Here is a 23,599-nt window from a genome sequence, read left to right as displayed (position 1 = left end):
CGGTGAGTAGAGCCGTGACTTTAGAGCTCCACGGTGAGTAGAGCCGTGACTTTAGAGCTCCACGGTGAGTAGAGCCGTGACTTTAGAGCTCCACGGTGAGTAGAGCCGTGACTTTAGAGCTCCACGGTGAGTAGAGCCGTGACTTTAGAGCTCCACGGTGAGTAGAGCCGTGACTTTAGAGCTCCACGGTGAGTAGAGCCGTTACTTTAGAGCTCCACGGTGAGTAGAGCCGTTACTTTAGAGCTCCACGGTGAGTAGAGCCGTGACTTTAGAGCTCCACGGTGAGTAGAGCCGTGACTTTAGAGCTCCACGGTGAGTAGAGCCGTGACTTTAGAGCTCCACGGTGAGTAGAGCCGTGACTTTAGAGCTCCACGGTGAGTAGAGCCGTTACTTTAGAGCTCCACGGTGAGTAGAGCCGTGACTTTAGAGCTCCACGGTGAGTAGAGCCGTGACTTTAGAGCTCCACGGTGAGTAGAGCCGTGACTTTAGAGCTCCACTGTGAGTAGAGCCGTGACTTTAGAGCTCCACGGTGAGTAGAGCCGTGACTTTAGAGCTCCACGGTGAGTAGAGCCGTGACTTTAGAGCTCCACGGTGAGTAGAGCCGTGACTTTAGAGCTCCACGGTGAGTAGAGCCGTGACTTTAGAGCTCCACGGTGAGTAGAGCCGTGACTTTAGAGCTCCACGGTGAGTAGAGCCGTTACTTTAGAGCTCCACGGTGAGTAGAGCCGTGACTTTAGAGCTCCACGGTGAGTAGAGCCGTGACTTTAGAGCTCCACGGTGAGTAGAGCCGTGACTTTAGAGCTCCACGGTGAGTAGAGCCGTGACTTTAGAGCTCCACGGTGAGTAGAGCCGTGACTTTAGAGCTCCACTGTGAGTAGAGCCGTGACTTTAGAGCTCCACGGTGAGTAGAGCCGTTACTTTAGAGCTCCACGGTGAGTAGAGCCGTGACTTTAGAGCTCCACGGTGAGTAGAGCCGTGACTTTAGAGCTCCACGGTGAGTAGAGCCGTGACTTTAGAGCTCCACGGTGAGTAGAGCCGTGACTTTAGAGCTCCACGGTGAGTAGAGCCGTGACTTTAGAGCTCCACGGTGAGTAGAGCCGTGACTTTAGAGCTCCACGGTGAGTAGAGCCGTGACTTTAGAGCTCCACGGTGAGTAGAGCCGTGACTTTAGAGCTCCACGGTGAGTAGAGCCGTGACTTTAGAGCTCCACGGTGAGTAGAGCCGTGACTTTAGAGCTCCACGGTGAGTAGAGCCGTTACTTTAGAGCTCCACGGTGAGTAGAGCCGTTACTTTAGAGCTCCACGGTGAGTAGAGCCGTGACTTTAGAGCTCCACGGTGAGTAGAGCCGTGACTTTAGAGCTCCACGGTGAGTAGAGCCGTGACTTTAGAGCTCCACGGTGAGTAGAGCCGTGACTTTAGAGCTCCACGGTGAGTAGAGCCGTTACTTTAGAGCTCCACGGTGAGTAGAGCCGTGACTTTAGAGCTCCACGGTGAGTAGAGCCGTGACTTTAGAGCTCCACGGTGAGTAGAGCCGTGACTTTAGAGCTCCACTGTGAGTAGAGCCGTTACTTTTGAGCTCCACGGTGAGTAGAGCCGTGACTTTAGAGCTCCACGGTGAGTAGAGCCGTTACTTTAGAGCTCCACGGTGAGTAGAGCCGTGACTTTAGAGCTCCACGGTGAGTAGAGCCGTGACTTTAGAGCTCCCTGGTCAGCCCCATGGTCAGACGTTGCTCCGGCCTCTTCCTGACCTCTTGTCTGTTTCAGATGGACGTGAGTGGAGCTGTTCTCTTCAGGAGGAGATCGAGGCGTCGTGCAGTCGTGTGCAGTACAAAGAAAAGGCTGGACTGCTGCACCTCGTCCTGCACAAGAAGATCCCCTTCCACATCTGGCCCTCGCTCATGGTACAGACGCTCAAGCAAAGGATCATGGTCTATGTAGTCCAGCTGCTCTGCACATCAGCACTTTAGTAACACAGGCCTCTATTCACAATGATGTGTGAGGGAGTGGTCAGTGGTCCAGATGTGTGAGGGAGTGGTCCAGATGTGTGAGGGAGTGGTCTGTGGTCCAGATGTGTGAGGGAGTGGTCTGTGGTCCAGATGTGTGAGTCTGTGGTCCAGATAAGATAAGATAAGATAATCCTTTATTGTCCCACATGGGGAAATTTCATTGTTGCAACGCAGGTAGATACAGAAGTAGATCCAGAAGAACAGATCACTTATAGGAAGTCTGAAAAACACTTTCAGTAGAAGATCTCCTATAAATAAATAAAAACTCCCATAGACAAATAAATAAATAAATACCATTGCGTGTGATCCTGACAGTAATTGCACATGAATATGTGTCACGACAGCACATAGATTGCACATGAATTTCACAGTAATTGCACATATGACAGAATTGCACATCAGTATTAGGTTAGGTCAGTATTGCGCCGGGATAACGTGACGATCTCCGGGTAAGACGACTGTTCTCCGCAGTTTCATGAGTTCCTCCTTTGTGTAAACGCGGTACGGCACCGGCCGGGGGGCGGGGCCGGAGCCGGGGGGCGGGGCCGGAGCCGGGGGGCGGGGCCGGAGCCGGGGGACTCAGAGCCAAGACACATCGCCACGACACGACGAAAACACTCAATCCAGCCGAATAAAGTCAAAACAAGTTAATTTAAAGCGATTCCAGTGCGTGTCCCGATCGTTGGTGAAGTTCCTCTTTCATATAAACGTGTATATAAACGTGTACCGACGACACGCCGTACTTTAGCGCGGCCGGAGGGCGCGGGGGGGGGCTGGTGGGCTCGCTCGGAGCTAGCTCACGTCACAACAACGCAACGAACGCAACGAAAAACGCTCAAATCCAGCCGAAAAAAGTCAAAAACAGTTGAATTAAAAAACTATTCCAGCGCGTGTCCCTATCGTACAGCAAAATAGAAAAAATATACTAACTATATTTACAAAATATAGGAGATAAAGCACAATAAGTGTGAGAAAGAAGAGAGAGCGTTTACACCGGGCTGCCAGCTGTACCAGCGCCTTATGACGATGTGTGAGGGAGTGGTCTGTGGTCCTCTTCTACAAATTGTTGTTCCATGAAAGCATTTTGTCAAGCGCGCGGCGAGGCCTGTGTGTGCGGGGGCCCGTGTGTGCGGGGGCCCGTGTGCGCGGGGGCCCGTGTGCGCGGGAGCCCGTGTGCGCGGGAGCCCGTGTGCGGGGCCCGTTCACAGATGCTTTGCTCTAAACCTGATCTCACTTCTCATTGAATCGTTGTTTGTTTTTCTGGTGTTTTCAGTCCAATAAAAAGAAGGAAGTCGTGCAGAACCCGCCAAGTGTTCTGAAGAAAGCGGAGACCCAACAGAACCAGACCCAACAGAACCAGACCCAACAGAACCAGACCCAACAGAACCAGACCCAACAGAACCAGAACCAACAGAACCAGACCCAACAGAACCAGACCCAACAGAACCAGACCCAACAGAACCAGAACCAACAGAACCAGACCCAACAGAACCAGACCCAACAGAACCAGACCCAACAGAACCAGACCCAACAGAACCAGAACCAACAGAACCAGAACCAACAGAACCAGACCCAACAGAACCAGACCCAACAGAACCAGACCCAACAGAACCAGACCCAACAGAACCAGACCCAACAGAACCAGAACCAACAGAACCAGAACCAACAGAACCAGAACCAACAGAACCAGACGCAACCCTGCGACCAGAGGAGGGGCAGCAGCAGGTCTGATCGTAAACGCGTCCTGCAGCACAGAACAGGGAGCGAGAAGACTTCAGAGGAGACTTCAGAGGAGACTTCAGAGGAGACTTCAGAGGAGACTTCAGAGGAGACTTCAGAGGAGACTTCAGAGAAGAACAGGACAACGAAGGACGCTTCAGGAACCTGTGATCATGAGACACTGTCCACAGCTCTGCCTCTGACCACTGGACAGAGCACGCAACAACACACACAACAAGAGGAAAACACGCAACAAGAGGAAAACACGCAAGAGGAAAACACGCAACAAGAGGAAAACACGCAAGAGGAAAACACGCAACAAGAGGAAAACACGCAAGAGGAAAACACGCAACAAGAGGAAAACACGCAAGAGGAAAACACGCAACAAGAGGAAAACACGCAAGAGGAAAACACGCAAGAGGAAAACACGCAACAACACACACAGGAGGACAACATGGCGGTGTGTGGAGACTCTTCCAAACACGAGAAGCACCCTCAGGTCAGTGGAACATGAGTTTGCATGAGACATAGATGAGATAAGATCAGGCTTCATTAGTCCACACAGTGTTACACCTCACAAGGAGGAGGACTTATAGGAGACTTTTTTTAAATAAACACTCTTAATAGAGAAGCTCTTACAGATGCAGGAACTTGCTGAACGTTTGTATGTCAAATGCTCAAAACGACGTATTCAAACGATTTTGTATTTCCAGGATTCAGAATCTCCAGATCAAGAGCAGGAAACGAGGACATTACCATCACCACCAGAGGGCGATGTACAAACCGAAACTGCCAATGCAGAGCAGCAGAGGGCTCCAGACAGGCCACAGACTGAGAGCGCCGCGGGGTCAGAGGTCACGGCGGGGTCAGAGGTCACGGCGGGGTCAGAGGTCACACTGAACAGAGCTGAAGATGTTTCACTGAAGCAGAGCAACTTTGAAGAGAAAGAGAAGAGCGACCAGTGCAAAGAAGAGACGCACAGGCAAGAAGGTACGTTTGTCCGAGTTACACAGAGAAGAAGGTACGTTTGTCCGAGTTACACAGAGAAGAAGGTACGTTTGTCCGAGTTACACAGAGAAGAAGGTACGTTTGTCCGAGTTACACAGAGAAGAAGGTACGTTTGTCCGAGTTACACAGAGAAGGTACGTTTGTCCGAGTTACACAGAGAAGAAGGTACGTTTGTCCGAGTTACACAGAGAAGGTACGTTTGTCAGAGTTACACAGAGAAGAAGGGACGTTTGTCCGAGTACACAGAGAAGAAGGTACGTTTGTCCGAGTTACACAGAGAAGAAGGGACGTTTGTCCGAGTACACAGGCAAGAAGGTACGTTTGTCCGAGTTACACAGAGAAGGTACGTTTGTCCGAGTTACACAGAGAAGAAGGTACGTTTGTCCGAGTTACACAGAGAAGAAGGTACGTTTGTCCGAGTTACACAGAGAAGAAGGTACGTTTGTCCGAGTTACACAGAGAAGAAGGTACGTTTGTCCGAGTTACACAGAGAAGAAGGTACGTTTGTCCGAGTTACACAGAGAAGGTACGTTTGTCAGAGTTACACAGAGAAGAAGGGACGTTTGTCCGAGTACACAGAGAAGAAGGTACGTTTGTCCGAGTTACACAGAGAAGAAGGGACGTTTGTCCGAGTACACAGGCAAGAAGGTACGTTTGTCCGAGTTACACAGAGAAGAAGGTACGTTTGTCCGAGTTACACAGAGAAGAAGGTACGTTTGTCCGAGTTACACAGAGAAGAAGGTACGTTTGTCCGAGTTACACAGAGAAGAAGGTACGTTTGTCCGAGTTACACAGAGAAGAAGGTACGTTTGTCCGAGTTACACAGAGAAGGTACGTTTGTCAGAGTTACACAGAGAAGAAGGGACGTTTGTCCGAGTACACAGAGAAGAAGGTACGTTTGTCCGAGTTACACAGAGAAGAAGGGACGTTTGTCCGAGTACACAGGCAAGAAGGTACGTTTGTCCGAGTTACACAGAGAAGGTACGTTTGTCCGAGTTACACAGAGAAGAAGGTACGTTTGTCCGAGTTACACAGAGAAGAAGGTACGTTTGTCCGAGTTACACAGAGAAGAAGGTACGTTTGTCCGAGTTACACAGAGAAGGTACGTTTGTCCGAGTTACACAGAGAAGAAGGTACGTTTGTCCGAGTTACACAGAGAAGGTACGTTTGTCAGAGTTACACAGAGAAGAAGGGACGTTTGTCCGAGTACACAGAGAAGAAGGTACGTTTGTCCGAGTTACACAGAGAAGGGACGTTTGTCCGAGTTACACAGAGAAGAAGGTACGTTTGTCAGAGTTACACAGAGAAGAAGGTTCGTTTGTCCGAGTACACAGAGAAGAAGGTACGTCTGTCCGAGTTACACAGAGAAGAAGGTACGTCTGTCCGAGTTACACAGAGAAGAAGGAACGTTTGTCCGAGTTACACAGAGAAGGTACGTTTGTCCGAGTTACACAGAGAAGAAGGTACGTTTGTCCGAGTTACACAGAGAAGAAGGGACGTTTGTCCGAGTACACAGAGAAGAAGGTACGTTTGTCCGAGTTACACAGAGAAGGGACGTTTGTCCGAGTTACACAGAGAAGAAGGTACGTTTGTCAGAGTTACACAGAAAAGAAGGTACGTTTGTCAGAGTTACACAGAGAAGAAGGGATGTTTGTCCGAGTTACACAGAGAAGAAGGTACGTTTGTCCGAGTTACACAGAGAAGGTACGTTTGTCAGAGTTACACAGAGAAGAAGGGCGTTTGTCAGAGTTACACAGAGAAGAAGGGACGTTTGTCCGAGTACACAGAGAAGAAGGTACGTTTGTCCGAGTTACACAGAGAAGAAGGGACGTTTGTCCGAGTACACAGGCAAGAAGGTACGTTTGTCCGAGTTACACAGAGAAGGTACGTTTGTCCGAGTTACACAGAGAAGAAGGTACGTTTGTCCGAGTTACACAGAGAAGAAGGTACGTTTGTCCGAGTTACACAGAGAAGAAGGTACGTTTGTCCGAGTTACACAGAGAAGAAGGTACGTTTGTCCGAGTTACACAGAGAAGAAGGTACGTTTGTCCGAGTTACACAGAGAAGGTACGTTTGTCAGAGTTACACAGAGAAGAAGGGACGTTTGTCCGAGTACACAGAGAAGAAGGTACGTTTGTCCGAGTTACACAGAGAAGAAGGGACGTTTGTCCGAGTACACAGGCAAGAAGGTACGTTTGTCCGAGTTACACAGAGAAGGTACGTTTGTCCGAGTTACACAGAGAAGAAGGTACGTTTGTCCGAGTTACACAGAGAAGAAGGTACGTTTGTCCGAGTTACACAGAGAAGAAGGTACGTTTGTCCGAGTTACACAGAGAAGAAGGTACGTTTGTCCGAGTTACACAGAGAAGAAGGTACGTTTGTCCGAGTTACACAGAGAAGAAGGTACGTTTGTCCGAGTTACACAGAGAAGAAGGGACGTTTGTCCGAGTACACAGAGAAGAAGGTACGTTTGTCCGAGTTACACAGAGAAGAAGGGACGTTTGTCCGAGTACACAGGCAAGAAGGTACGTTTGTCCGAGTTACACAGAGAAGGTACGTTTGTCCGAGTTACACAGAGAAGAAGGTACGTTTGTCCGAGTTACACAGAGAAGAAGGTACGTTTGTCCGAGTTACACAGAGAAGAAGGTACGTTTGTCCGAGTTACACAGAGAAGGTACGTTTGTCCGAGTTACACAGAGAAGAAGGTACGTTTGTCCGAGTTACACAGAGAAGGTACGTTTGTCAGAGTTACACAGAGAAGAAGGGACGTTTGTCCGAGTACACAGAGAAGAAGGTACGTTTGTCCGAGTTACACAGAGAAGGGACGTTTGTCCGAGTTACACAGAGAAGAAGGTACGTTTGTCAGAGTTACACAGAGAAGAAGGTTCGTTTGTCCGAGTTACACAGAGAAGGAACGTTTGTCCGAGTTACACAGAGAAGAAGGTTCGTTTGTCCGAGTTACACAGAGAAGAAGGTACGTCTGTCCGAGTTACACAGAGAAGAAGGTACGTCTGTCCGAGTTACACAGAGAAGAAGGAACGTTTGTCCGAGTTACACAGAGAAGGAACGTTTGTCCGAGTTACACAGAGAAGAAGGTTCGTTTGTCCGAGTTACACAGGCAAGAAGGTACGTTTGTCCGAGTTACACAGAGAAGAAGGTTCGTTTGTCCGAGTTACACAGGCAAGAAGGTAAGTTTGTCAGAGTTACACAAAGAAGGGACGTTTGTCCGAGTTACACAGAGAAGAAGGGACGTTTGTCCGAGTTACAGAGAAGAAGGTTCGTTTGTCCGAGTTACACAGAGAAGAAGGGACGTTTGTCCGAGTTACACAGAGAAGAAGGACGTTTGTCCGAGTTACACAGAGAAGAAGGGACGTTTGTCCGAGTTACACAGAGAAGAAGGGACGTTTGTCGGAGTTACACAGAAGAAGGGACGTTTGTCCGAGTTACACAGAGAAGGGACGTTTGTCCGAGTTACACGGAGGAGAAGGGACGTTTGTCCGAGTTACACGGAGGAGAAGGGACGTTTGTCCGAGTTACACGGAGGAGAAGGGACGTTTGTCTGAGTTACACGGAGAAGAAGGGACGTTTGTCCGAGTTACACAGAGAAGAAGGGACGTTTGTCCGAGTTACACAGAGGAGAAGGGACGTTTGTCCGAGTTACACAGAGAAGAAGGGACGTTTGTCCGAGTTACACAGAGAAGAAGGGACGTTTGTCCGAGTTACACAGAGAAGAAGGGACGTTTGTCGGAGTTACACGGAGGAGAAGGGACGTTTGTCCGAGTTACACGGAGGAGAAGGGACGTTTGTCCGAGTTACACGGAGGAGAAGGGACGTTTGTCCGAGTTACACGGAGAAGAAGGGACGTTTGTCCGAGTTACACGGAGAAGAAGGGACGTTTGTCCGAGTTACACAGAGGAGAAGAAGGGACGTTTGTCCAAGTTACACAGAGAAGAAGGGACGTTTGTCCGAGTTACACAGAGAAGAAGGGACGTTTGTCCGAGTTACACAGAGAAGAAGGGACGTTTGTCCGAGTTACACAGAGAAGAAGGGACGTTTGTCGGAGTTACACGGAGGAGAAGGGACGTTTGTCCGAGTTACACAGAGAAGAAGGGACGTTTGTCCGAGTTACACAGAGGAGAAGGGACGTTTGTCCGAGTTACACAGAGAAGAAGGGACGTTTGTCCGAGTTACACAGAGAAGAAGGGACGTTTGTCCGAGTTACACGGAGAAGAAGGGACGTTTGTCCGAGTTACACGGAGGAGAAGGGACGTTTGTCCGAGTTACACGGAGGAGAAGGGACGTTTGTCCGAGTTACACGGAGGAGAAGGGACGTTTGTCCGAGTTACACGGAGAAGAAGGGACGTTTGTCCGAGTTACACAGAGAAGAAGGGACGTTTGTCCGAGTTACACAGAGAAGAAGGTACGTTTGTCCGAGTTACACAGAGAAGAAGTCTCCTGTGCTGTTAAGTCCTGATGAGGGAAGGGCATGTGCGGTTTTCAGTAAAAAAACAAAACATTTCAAGTTCTAATAAACAAAGGGCAAAGACGAGAAGAACACAGGTCATGCAGAAGGTGTGGACTTTAAGACCTCTGGGGAGTAAGTTTGCACCTTGATAAACGCTGTAGTAAATGGCTCCCTCTTGTGGCGTTTCAGCACCAGAGCAGATGGTGACGCTGCAGCTGGTGAAGAACGACTCGTATGAGAAGGGCACAGACCTCATGGTGGTCAACGTCTACATAAAGGGAGTCTGCAAAGAAAGTGCCCGCGTCATCTTCAGAGAGCAGGACTTCACTCTCATCTTTCAGACCAGGTGACTCGCTGTACACAGCACAGCCTGTGATTGGATAAGAGAGAACACCCACTCTAAAAAGCAGATGAAAACAGAAAACAATTATTTGTCACCAAAAGCTGACTTGATCTTGTGACAAAGCACCGTATTTCCACTGCTGCTAACCGCCAGGCTTAGCAAATCAAGGCTAGCAAAGCGCGTTAGCAACAGCCGTTTCCTGTTTCTGGCACTCGCTTTATCAAGAGCCACAATCTGATATTTCCAGCTCATAAAGCGTCACATGATCCAAAGCACGACATAAAGAGAGGTTCAAACGCCACGCCCCTCACACACACAATAGCTTTAGACACGCCCCTCACACACACAATAGCTTTAGACACGCCCCTCACACACACAATAGCTTTAGACACGCCCCTCACACACACAATAGCTTTAGACACGCCCCTCACACACACAATAGCTTTAGACACGCCCCTCACACACACAATAGCTTTAGACACGCCCCTCACACACACAATAGCTTTAGACACGCCCCTCACACACAATAGCTTTAGACACGCCCCTCACACACACAATAGCTTTAGACACGCCCCTCACACACACAATAGCTTTAGACACGCCCCTCACACACAATAGCTTTAGACACGCCCCTAGAGGCCTTTTGTGAATCGGCCTCAGGATTAATAAGTTTCATTCAGGAGGATTCAGTTAATTCATGGAATATGTTTGTCTGATGTTCCTCTGGAGACACTGTCATGGAGACACTGTCATGGAGACACTGTCATGGAGACACTGTCATGGAGACACTCGGACCTCTAGTGGCTCTGCTCATGATGGACAGTTACTGATGTTTATGTTGTTTCAGTGACACAAACTTCCTGCGGCTGCACTCGGGCTGTGGCCCCAACACCATGTTCAGGTGGCAGGTCAAACTCAGGTAAAACACCGATGATAGAAGAGCTCCTGAAGAGAAACGCCAATGTCTTCACTCTGTGTTTGTGCGTCAGGAACCTGATCGAGCCAGAGCAGTGCACGTACTGCTTCACTCCGTCCCGTCTGGACATCATCCTGAAGAAGAGGCACAGCCAGCGCTGGGGCGGTTTGGAGGCCCCAACCACACAAGGTCTGCTGCCACATTTCTGCTGCCACATGACACATAAACATGACTCAGTGACGACTGTGACACATAAACATGACTCAGTGACGACTGTGACACATAAACATGACTCAGTGACGACTGTGACACATAAACATGACTCAGTGAAGACTGTGACACATAAACATGACTCAGTGAAGACTGTGACACATAAACATGACTCAGTGACGACTGTGACACATAAACATGACTCAGTGACGACTGTGACACATAAACATGACTCAGTGACGACTGTGACACATAAACATGACTCAGTGAAGACTGTGACACATAAACATGACTCTCAGTGAAGACTGTGACACATAAACATGACTCAGTGAAGACTGTGACACATAAACATGACTCTCAGTGAAGACTGTGACACATAAACATGACTCAGTGACGACTGTGACACATAAACATGACTCTCAGTGAAGACTGTGACACATAAACATGACTCAGTGAAGACTGTGACACATAAACATGACTCAGTGACGACTGTGACACATAAACATGACTCAGTGACGACTGTGACACATAAACATGACTCAGTGAAGACTGACACATAAACATGACTCAGTGAAGACTGTGACACATAAACATGACTCAGTGAAGACTGTGACACATAAACATGACTCAGTGAAGACTGTGACACAAACATGACTCAGTGAAGACTGTGACACATAAACATGACTCAGTGAAGACTGACACACATAAACATGACTCAGTGAAGACTGTGACACATAAACATGACTCAGTGACGACTGTGACACATAAACATGACTCAGTGAAGACTGTGACACATAAACATGACTCAGTGAAGACTGACACATAAACATGACTCAGTGAAGACTGACACACATAAACATGACTCAGTGAAGACTGTGACACATAAACATGACTCAGTGAAGACTGTGACACATAAACATGACTCAGTGAAGACTGTGACACATAAACATGACTCAGTGACGACTGTGACACATAAACATGACTCAGTGAAGACTGTGACACATAAACATGACTCAGTGAAGACTGACACACATAAACATGACTCAGTGACGACTGTGACACATAAACATGACTCAGTGAAGACTGTGACACATAAACATGACTCAGTGAAGACTGTGACACATAAACATGACTCAGTGACGACTGTGACACATAAACATGACTCAGTGAAGACTGTGACACATAAACATGACTCAGTGACGACTGTGACACATAAACATGACTCAGTGACGACTGTGACACATAAACATGACTCAGTGAAGACTGTGACACATAAACATGACTCAGTGAAGACTGTGACACATAAACATGACTCAGTGAAGACTGTGACACATAAACATGACTCAGTGACGACTGACACACATAAACATGACTCAGTGACGACTGTGACACATAAACATGACTCAGTGACGACTGTGACACATAAACATGACTCAGTGAAGACTGTGACACATAAACATGACTCAGTGAAGACTGTGACACATAAACATGACTCAGTGACGACTGTGACACATAAACATGACTCAGTGAAGACTGTGACACATAAACATGACTCAGTGACGACTGTGACACATAAACATGACTCAGTGAAGACTGTGACACATAAACATGACTCAGTGAAGACTGTGACACATAAACATGACTCAGTGAAGACTGTGACACATAAACATGACTCAGTGAAGACTGTGACACATAAACATGACTCAGTGAAGACTGTGACACATAAACATGACTCATGATTCTCAGTGAAGACTGTGACACATAAACATGACTCAGTGAAGACTGTGACACAAACATGACTCAGTGAAGACTGTGACACATAAACATGACTCAGTGAAGACTGTGACACATAAACATGACTCAGTGAAGACTGTGACACATAAACATGACTCAGTGAAGACTGACACACATAAACATGACTCAGTGAAGACTGTGACACATAAACATGACTCAGTGAAGACTGTGACACATAAACATGACTCAGTGAAGACTGTGACACATAAACATGACTCAGTGAAGACTGTGACACATAAACATGACTCAGTGAAGACTGTGACACATAAACATGACTCAGTGAAGACTGACACATAAACATGACTCAGTGAAGACTGACACATAAACATGACTCAGTGAAGACTGTGACACATAAACATGACTCAGTGAAGACTGTGACACATAAACATGACTCAGTGAAGACTGTGACACATAAACATGACTCAGTGAAGACTGTGACACATAAACATGACTCAGTGAAGACTGTGACACATAAACATGACTCAGTGAAGACTGTGACACATAAACATGACTCAGTGAAGACTGTGACACATAAACATGACTCAGTGAAGACTGTGACACATAAACATGACTCAGTGAAGACTGACACACATAAACATGACTCAGTGAAGACTGACACACATAAACATGACTCAGTGAAGACTGTGACACATAAACATGACTCAGTGAAGACTGTGACACATAAACATGACTCAGTGAAGACTGACACACATAAACATGACTCAGTGAAGACTGACACATAAACATGACTCAGTGAAGACTGTGACACATAAACATGACTCAGTGAAGACTGTGACACATAAACATGACTCAGTGAAGACTGTGACACATAAACATGACTCAGTGAAGACTGTGACACATAAACATGACTCAGTGAAGACTGACACACATAAACATGACTCAGTGACGACTGTGACACATAAACATGACTCAGTGAAGACTGTGACACATAAACATGACTCAGTGAAGACTGTGACACATAAACATGACTCAGTGAAGACTGTGACACATAAACATGACTCAGTGAAGACTGACACATAAACATGACTCAGTGAAGACTGTGACACATAAACATGACTCAGTGAAGACTGTGACACATAAACATGACTCAGTGAAGACTGTGACACATAAACATGACTCAGTGAAGACTGTGACACATAAACATGACTCAGTGAAGACTGTGACACATAAACATGACTCAGTGAAGACTGTGACACATAAACATGACTCAGTGAAGACTGTGACACATAAACATGACTCAGTGAAGACTGTGACACATAAACATGACTCAGTGAAGACTGTGACACATAAACATGACTCAGTGAAGACTGTGACACATAAACATGACTCAGTGAAGACTGTGACACATAAACATGACTCAGTGAAGACTGTGACACATAAACATGACTCAGTGAAGACTGTGACACATAAACATGACTCAGTGAAGACTGTGACACATAAACATGACTCAGTGAAGACTGTGACACATAAACATGACTCAGTGAAGACTGTGACACATAAACATGACTCAGTGAAGACTGTGACACATAAACATGACTCAGTGAAGACTGTGACACATAAACATGACTCAGTGAAGACTGTGACACATAAACATGACTCAGTGAAGACTGTGACACATAAACATGACTCAGTGAAGACTGTGACACATAAACATGACTCAGTGAAGACTGTGACACATAAACATGACTCAGTGAAGACTGTGACACATAAACATGACTCAGTGAAGACTGACACATAAACATGACTCAGTGAAGACTGTGACACATAAACATGACTCAGTGAAGACTGTGACACATAAACATGACTCAGTGAAGACTGTGACACATAAACATGACTCAGTGAAGACTGTGACACATAAACATGACTCAGTGAAGACTGTGACACATAAACATGACTCAGTGAAGACTGACACATAAACATGACTCAGTGAAGACTGTGACACATAAACATGACTCAGTGAAGACTGACACATAAACATGACTCAGTGAAGACTGACACATAAACATGACTCAGTGAAGACTGACACACATAAACATGACTCAGTGAAGACTGACACACATAAACATGACTCAGTGAAGACTGACACACATAAACATGACTCAGTGAAGACTGTGACACATAAACATGACTCAGTGAAGACTGTGACACATAAACATGACTCAGTGAAGACTGTGACACATAAACATGACTCAGTGAAGACTGACACATAAACATGACTCAGTGAAGACTGTGACACATAAACATGACTCAGTGAAGACTGTGACACATAAACATGACTCAGTGAAGACTGTGACACATAAACATGACTCAGTGAAGACTGTGACACATAAACATGACTCAGTGAAGACTGTGACACATAAACATGACTCAGTGAAGACTGACACATAAACATGACTCAGTGAAGACTGTGACACATAAACATGACTCAGTGAAGACTGTGACACATAAACATGACTCAGTGAAGACTGTGACACATAAACATGACTCAGTGAAGACTGTGACACATAAACATGACTCAGTGAAGACTGTGACACATAAACATGACTCAGTGAAGACTGTGACACATAAACATGACTCAGTGAAGACTGTGACACATAAACATGACTGTGACACATAAACATGACTCAGTGAAGACTGTGACACATAAACATGACTCAGTGAAGACTGTGACACATAAACATGACTCAGTGAAGACTGTGACACATAAACATGACTCAGTGAAGACTGTGACACATAAACATGACACATAAACATGACTCTCGGTGAAGACTGTGACACATAAACATGACTCTCAGTGAAGACTGTGACACATAAACATGACTCATGATTCTCAGTGAAGACTGTGACACATAAACATGACTCAGTGAAGACTGTGACACATAAACATGACTCAGTGAAGACTGTGACACATAAACATGACTCATGATTCTCAGTGAAGACTGTGACACATAAACATGACTCAGTGAAGACTGTGACACATAAACATGACTCAGTGAAGACTGTGACACATAAACATGACTCAGTGAAGACTGTGACACATAAACATGACTCAGTGAAGACTGTGACACATAAACATGACTCAGTGAAGACTGTGACACATAAACATGACTCAGTGAAGACTGTGACACATAAACATGACTCAGTGAAGACTGTGACACATAAACATGACTCAGTGAAGACTGTGACACATAAACATGACTCAGTGAAGACTGTGACACATAAACATGACTCAGTGAAGACTGTGACACATAAACATGACTCAGTGAAGACTGTGACACATAAACATGACTCAGTGAAGACTGTGACACATAAACATGACTCAGTGAAGACTGTGACACATAAACATGACTCAGTGAAGACTGTGACACATAAACATGACTCAGTGAAGACTGTGACACATAAACATGACTCAGTGAAGACTGTGACACATAAACATGACTCAGTGAAGACTGTGACACATAAACATGACTCAGTGAAGACTGTGACACATAAACATGACTCAGTGAAGACTGACACATAAACATGACTCAGTGAAGACTGACACATAAACATGACTCAGTGAAGACTGACACACATAAACATGACTCAGTGAAGACTGTGACACATAAACATGACTCAGTGAAGACTGTGACACATAAACATGACTCAGTGAAGACTGTGACACATAAACATGACTCAGTGAAGACTGTGACACATAAACATGACTCAGTGAAGACTGACACATAAACATGACTCAGTGAAGACTGTGACACATAAACATGACTCAGTGAAGACTGTGACACATAAACATGACTCAGTGAAGACTGTGACACATAAACATGACTCAGTGAAGACTGTGACACATAAACATGACTCAGTGAAGACTGTGACACATAAACATGACTCAGTGAAGACTGTGACACATAAGCATGACTCAGTGAAGACTGACACATAAACATGACTCAGTGAAGACTGTGACACATAAACATGACTCAGTGAAGACTGACACACATAAACATGACTCAGTGAAGACTGACACACATAAACATGACTCAGTGAAGACTGACACACATAAACATGACTCAGTGAAGACTGTGACACATAAACTTGACTCAGTGAAGACTGTGACACATAAACATGACTCTCAGTGAAGACTGTGACACATAAACATGACTCAGTGAAGACTGTGACACAAACATGACTCAGTGAAGACTGACACATAAACATGACTCAGTGAAGACTGACACATAAACATGACTCAGTGAAGACTGACACACATAAACATGACTCAGTGAAGACTGTGACACATAAACATGACTCAGTGAAGACTGTGACACATAAACATGACTCAGTGAAGACTGTGACACATAAACATGACTCAGTGAAGACTGTGACACATAAACATGACTCAGTGAAGACTGTGACACATAAACATGACTCAGTGAAGACTGTGACACATAAACATGACTCTCGGTGAAGACTGACACATAAACATGACTCAGTGAAGACTGACACATAAACATGATTCTCAGTGAAGACTGTGACACATAAACATGACTCATGATTCTCAGTGAAGACTGTGACACATAAACATGACTCAGTGAAGACTGTGACACATAAACATGACTCAGTGAAGACTGTGACACATAAACATGACTCAGTGAAGACTGTGACACATAAACATGACTCAGTGAAGACTGTGACACATAAACATGACTCAGTGAAGACTGTGACACATAAACATGACTCAGTGAAGACTGTGACACATAAACATGACTCAGTGAAGACTGTGACACATAAACATGACTCAGTGAAGACTGTGACACATAAACATGACTCAGTGAAGACTGTGACACATAAACATGACTCAGTGAAGACTGACACATAAACATGACTCAGTGAAGACTGTGACACATAAACATGACTCAGTGAAGACTGTGACACATAAACATGACTCAGTGAAGACTGTGACACATAAACATGACTCAGTGAAGACTGTGACACATAAACATGACTCAGTGAAGACTGACACATAAACATGACTCAGTGAAGACTGTGACACAAACATGACTCAGTGAAGACTGTGACACAAACATGACTCAGTGAAGACTGACACATAAACATGACTCAGTGAAGACTGACACACATAAACATGACTCAGTGAAGACTGTGACACATAAACATGACTCAGTGAAGACTGTGACACATAAACATGACTCAGTGAAGACTGTGACACATAAACATGACTCAGTGAAGACTGACACATAAACATGACTCAGTGAAGACTGTGACACATAAACATGACTCAGTGAAGACTGTGACACATAAACATGACTCAGTGAAGACTGTGACACATAAACATGACTCAGTGAAGACTGTGACACATAAACATGACTCAGTGAAGACTGTGACACATAAACATGACTCAGTGAAGACTGTGACACATAAACATGACTCAGTGAAGACTGTGACACATAAACATGACTCAGTGAAGACTGTGACACATAAACATGACTCAGTGAAGACTGTGACACATAAACATGACTCAGTGAAGACTGTGACACATAAACATGACTCAGTGAAGACTGTGACACATAAACATGACTCAGTGAAGACTGTGACACATAAACATGACTCAGTGAAGACTGACACATAAACATGACTCAGTGAAGACTGTGACACATAAACATGACTCAGTGAAGACTGTGACACATAAACATGACTCAGTGAAGACTGACACATAAACATGACTCAGTGAAGACTGTGACACAAACATGACTCAGTGAAGACTGACACACATAAACATGACTCAGTGAAGACTGTGACACATAAACATGACTCAGTGAAGACTGTGACACATAAACATGACTCAGTGAAGACTGTGACACATAAACATGACTCAGTGAAGACTGTGACACATAAACATGACTCAGTGAAGACTGTGACACATAAACATGACTCTCGGTGAAGACTGTGACACATAAACATGACTCGGTGAAGACTGTGACACATAAACATGACTCAGTGAAGACTGTGACACATAAACATGACTCAGTGAAGACTGTGACACATAAACATGACTCAGTGAAGACTGTGACACATAAACATGACTCAGTGAAGACTGTGACACATAAACATGACTCAGTGAAGACTGTGACACATAAACATGACTCAGTGAAGACTGACACATAAACATGACTCAGTGAAGACTGTGACACATAAACATGACTCAGTGAAGACTGACACATAAACATGACTCTCAGTGAAGACTGTGACACATAAACATGACTCAGTGAAGACTGTGACACATAAACATGACTCAGTGAAGACTGACACATAAACATGACTCAGTGAAGACTGTGACACATAAACATGACTCAGTGAAGACTGACACATAAACATGACTCTCAGTGAAGACTGTGACACATAAACATGACTCAGTGAAGACTGTGACACATAAACATGACTCAGTGAAGACTGTGACACATAAACATGACTCAGTGAAGACTGTGACACATAAACATGACTCAGTGAAGACTGTGACACATAAACATGACTCAGTGAAGACTGTGACACATAAACATGACTCAGTGAAGACTGTGACACATAAACATGACTCAGTGACGACTGTGACACATAAACATGACTCAGTGAAGACTGTGACACATAAACATGACTCAGTGAAGACTGTGACACATAAACATGACTCAGTGAAGACTGTGACACATAAACATGACTCATGACTCTCAGTGAAGACTGACACATAAACATGACTCAGTGAAGACTGTGACACATAAACATGACTCAGTGAAGACTGACACATAAACATGACTCAGTGAAGACTGTGACACATAAACATGACTCAGTGAAGACTGACACATAAACATGACTCTCAGTGAAGACTGTGACACATAAACATGACTCAGTGAAGACTGACACATAAACATGACTCAATAATTCTCACATGAGGCCAATTCTTTTTCACCCCTGAACGTTCATGTCCAGGTGGTGTAAAATTCATATTTTTTTAGTCCCTATGAAACAAAAATGGCTCTAGGACCATTGAAATGTAGCTCACATCCTCCTCGTTGTATTGAACAAAAAGGCCAATGAGACCGTATCTCTTTCACACCGTGTTACCGTGGCAACAGAAACAATCGGCCGTAGAAATAGATGGAAATTTGGAAACTGAATATATTGCCTACAAAAGGCACGTGTTAACGTGATTTTATGACCCTGCGTTCAAGATCTGTAGTGTCCAGAACTATTTACAGCATGTTGCAAAATGACGCGCCAGCGCCACCTTCATATTCATAATGCATTACAGCAATGACCCTAACCCTCCTGTTTAAGGTGCAGTGGGGGTCAGGTGTTTTCTGACCACAAGCTGCTGTCTCCTGTTTAAGGTGCAGTGGGGGTCAGGTGTTTTCTGACCACAAGCTGCTGTCTCCTGTTTAAGGTGCAGTGGGGGTCAGGTGTTTTCTGACCACAAGCTGCTGTCTCCTGTTTAAGGTGCAGTGGGGGTCAGGTGTTTTCTGACCACAAGCTGCTGTCTCCTGTTTAAGGTGCAGTGGGGGTCAGGTGTTTTCTGACCACAAGCTGCTGTCTCCTGTTTAAGGTGCAGTGGGGGTCAGGTGTTTTCTGACCACAAGCTGCTGTCTCCTGTTTAAGGTGCAGTGGGGGGTGCAAAGGTGGCTGTTCCTTCGAGCCCTGGGTGTTTGGAGAAGAGTCAGCCGGGCAGCAGTCAGCACAGCCTGCCCGCCTCAGAGGAGCCTCCACGGGGCGGCGAGGACAAACCCAAGGCCCCTAAAGCTCCAGGGCGAGTGGACGATGGCGGCTTGGACACGGTGGCTCCTCGATCTGAACATGTGTCTCTGAAGAGCGAGCCGGCTGTCACCACGGTGAGAACGACACTCACTCTGGCAGATGACAGACGCTTGAGTCTGACGGAGGAAGAATCCCTGGCTCAAATCTGTGCTTACGACATGGAAGGAGCTGATCACAACATACAAACTAAACACACATGTTACAATCTTAAACTGGTCAAGCTTTATGACTGAAGCTGACCTGACCTGTGTTTTATAGAACATAAACAGTATTTGTGTGTGTGCAGCCCAAGCCCACGTGCATGGTGCAGCCCATGTCTCACGCTCCTGTGGTCAGCGAGGCTCGCGAGGAAGAGGAGGAGAGGAAGGTGTGTCTGCCCGGCTTCACTGGACTGGTCAACCTGGGAAACACCTGCTTCATGAACAGTGTCATTCAGTCTCTGTCCAACACGCGCGAGCTCAGGGACTATTTCCACGGTAACGCCTGACACCCCGGACGCCTGACCCCAGACGCCTGACCCCAGACGCCTGACCCCAGACGCCTGACCCCAGACGCCTGACCCCAGACGCCTGACCCCAGACGCCTGACCCCAGACGCCTGACCCCAGACGCCTGACCCCAGACGCCTGACCCCTGACGCCTGACCCCTGACGCCTGACGCCTGACGCCTGACGCCTGACGCCTGACCCCTGACGCCTGACACCCCGGAGACCTGACTCCAGATGCCTGACGCCTGACACCCCGGACGCCTGACCCCAGACGCCTGACCCCTGACGCCAGACGCCTGACGCCTGACGCCTGACGCCTGACACCCCGGACACCTGACCCCTGATGCCTGACACCCCGGACACCTGACTCCAGATGCCTGACGCCTGACACCCCGGACACCTGACCCCTGATGCCTGACACCCCGGACACCTGACCCCAGATGCCTGACCCCTGATGCCTGACACCCCGGACACCTGACCCCGGACGCCTGACCCCCCGGACGCCTGACCCCCCGGACGCCTGACCCCCCGGACGCCTGACCCCTGACCCCTGACCCCTGACGCCTGACCCCTGACGCCTGACCCCTGACGCCTGACCCCAGACGCCTGACCCCAGACGCCTGACCCCAGACGCCTGACCCCAGACGCCTGACCCCAGACGCCTGACCCCAGACGCCTGACCCCAGACGCCTGACCCCAGACGCCTGACCCCAGACGCCTGACCCCTGACGCCTGACCCCTGACGCCTGACACCCCGGAGACCTGACTCCAGATGCCTGACGCCTGACACCCCGGACGCCTGACCCCAGACGCCTGACCCCTGACGCCTGACGCCTGACACCCCGGACACCTGACCCCTGATGCCTGACACCCCGGACACCTGACTCCAGATGCCTGACGCCTGACACCCCGGACACCTGACCCCTGATGCCTGACACCCCGGACACCTGACCCCAGATGCCTGACCCCTGATGCCTGACACCCCGGACACCTGACCCCGGACGCCTGACCCCCCGGACGCCTGACCCCCCGGACGCCTGACCCCCCGGACGCCTGACCCCCCGGACGCCTGACCCCTGACGCCTGACCCCTGACGCCTGACCCCTGACGCCTGACCCCTGACGCCTGACCCCTGACGCCTGACCCCTGACGCCTGACACCCCGGAGACCTGACTCCAGATGCCTGACGCCTGACACCCCGGACGCCTGACCCCAGACGCCTGACCCCTGACGCCTGACGCCTGACCCCTGACGCCTGACCCATGACGCCTGACCCCTGACGCCTGACACCCCGGACACCTGACCCCTGATGCCTGACACCCCGGACACCTGACTCCAGATGCCTGACGCCTGACACCCCGGACACCTGACTCCAGATGCCTGACGCCTGACACCCCGGACACCTGACCCCTGATGCCTGACCCCTGATGCCTGACACCCCGGACACCTGACCCCGGACGCCTGACCCCCCGGACGCCTGACCCCCCGGACGCCTGACCCCCCGGACGCCTGACCCCCCGGACACCTGACCCCCCGGACACCTGACCCCAGACGCCTGACCCCGGACACCTGACCCCTGACGCCTGACCCCGGACACCTGACCCCCCGGACACCTGACTCCAGATGCCTGATGCCTGACACCCCGGACGCCTGACCCCGGACGCCTGACCCCCCAGACGCCTGACCCCGGACACCTGACCCCCCGGACACCTGACCCCAGATGCCTGACCCCGGACACCTGACCCCTAAATCTGACCTGTTTTCCAGATCGAGCGTTTGAGTCTGAAATAAACTGTAATAATCCTCTGGGGACGGGAGGACGTCTGGCCATCGGGTTTGCCGTTCTGCTCCGAGCTCTGTGGAAAGGGACGCACCACGCCTTCCAGCCGTCCAAACTCAAGGTGTGTCCTCCGCTCGCTCTGTTGTGCGTCCTCCGCTCGCTCTGTTGTGCGTCCTCCGCTCGCTCTGTTGTGTGTCCTCCGCTCGCTCTGTTGTGCGTCCTCCGCTCGCTCTGTTGTGCGTCCTCCGCTCGCTCTGTTGTGCGTCCTCCGCTCGCTCTGTTTTGTGTACTCCGCTCGCTCTGTTGTGCGTCCTCCGCTCGCTCTGTTGTGCGTCCTCCGCTCGCTCTGTTGTGCGTCCTCCGCTCGCTCTGTTGTGCGTCCTCATTGGTCTCTATTGTGCGTCCTCAGGCGATCGTGGCGAGCAAAGCAAGTCAGTTCACCGGTTACGCTCAGCACGACGCTCAGGAGTTCATGGCCTTCCTGTTGGATGGACTTCACGAGGATTTGAACCGGATCCAGAACAAACCCTACACCGAGACCGTGGACTCGGACGGACGCCTGGACGAGGTGAGGACACGAAGACACGATGAGTGAAGGACACAATCATGGTCAGACATTGTAGAACACAAAGGGCGTTCCACACATTCCAGTCCAACACGTGTTTGTAAAGAGCAAGTGGATGATGATGGGTGATGATGAATGATGATGAATGATGATGGGTGATGATGAGTGATGATGGGTGATGATGAATGATGATGAGTGATGATGGATGATGATGGATAATGATGATGGGGGATGACGGATGATGATGGATGATGATGATGGGGGATGATGGATGATGATGGATGATGGATGATGATGGGTGATGGATGATGATGGGTGATGATGGGTGATGATGGGTGATGATGAGTGATGATGGATGATGATGAGTGATGATGGATGATGATGGGTTGTGATGGATGATGATGGGTGATGATAGATGATGATGGATGATGATGATGGGTGATGATGGGTGATGATGGGTGATGATGGATGTGATGGGG

At 47.8% G+C, this 23,599-nt stretch overlaps 1 protein-coding gene across 2 annotated transcripts in view; it reads left to right on the top strand.

Moving 5' to 3' along the window:
• The window catches only part of LOC140379319 (uncharacterized), a 38,857-nt gene extending 15,692 nt beyond the window's left edge, over positions 1–23,165 (top strand). For both annotated transcript variants that reach the window (XM_072464182.1, XM_072464181.1), the window contains exons 5-14: positions 1,765–1,901; positions 3,280–4,224; positions 4,439–4,715; positions 9,388–9,544; positions 10,389–10,460; positions 10,531–10,646; positions 20,133–20,362; positions 20,575–20,764; positions 22,543–22,676; positions 22,965–23,165. In XM_072464182.1, coding sequence (XP_072320283.1) covers positions 1,765–1,901; positions 3,280–4,224; positions 4,439–4,715; positions 9,388–9,544; positions 10,389–10,460; positions 10,531–10,646; positions 20,133–20,362; positions 20,575–20,764; positions 22,543–22,676; positions 22,965–23,150 — 2,444 coding nt within the window. In that variant the 3' untranslated portion in view covers positions 23,151–23,165. The remainder of the gene's footprint in view (positions 1–1,764; positions 1,902–3,279; positions 4,225–4,438; positions 4,716–9,387; positions 9,545–10,388; positions 10,461–10,530; positions 10,647–20,132; positions 20,363–20,574; positions 20,765–22,542; positions 22,677–22,964) is intronic.
• Positions 23,166–23,599: the final 434 nt, after the last annotated feature.

Source organism: Eucyclogobius newberryi, unplaced genomic scaffold (assembly GCF_026437365.1).
Source record: "Eucyclogobius newberryi isolate DKJ021-1_F unplaced genomic scaffold, fEucNew1.0.hap1 SCAF_402, whole genome shotgun sequence".
Taxonomy (NCBI): Eukaryota; Metazoa; Chordata; class Actinopteri; order Gobiiformes; family Gobiidae; genus Eucyclogobius; species Eucyclogobius newberryi.
Note: the sequence above shows the minus strand (reverse complement) of the source record. Positions and strands in the feature narration are given on the sequence as shown.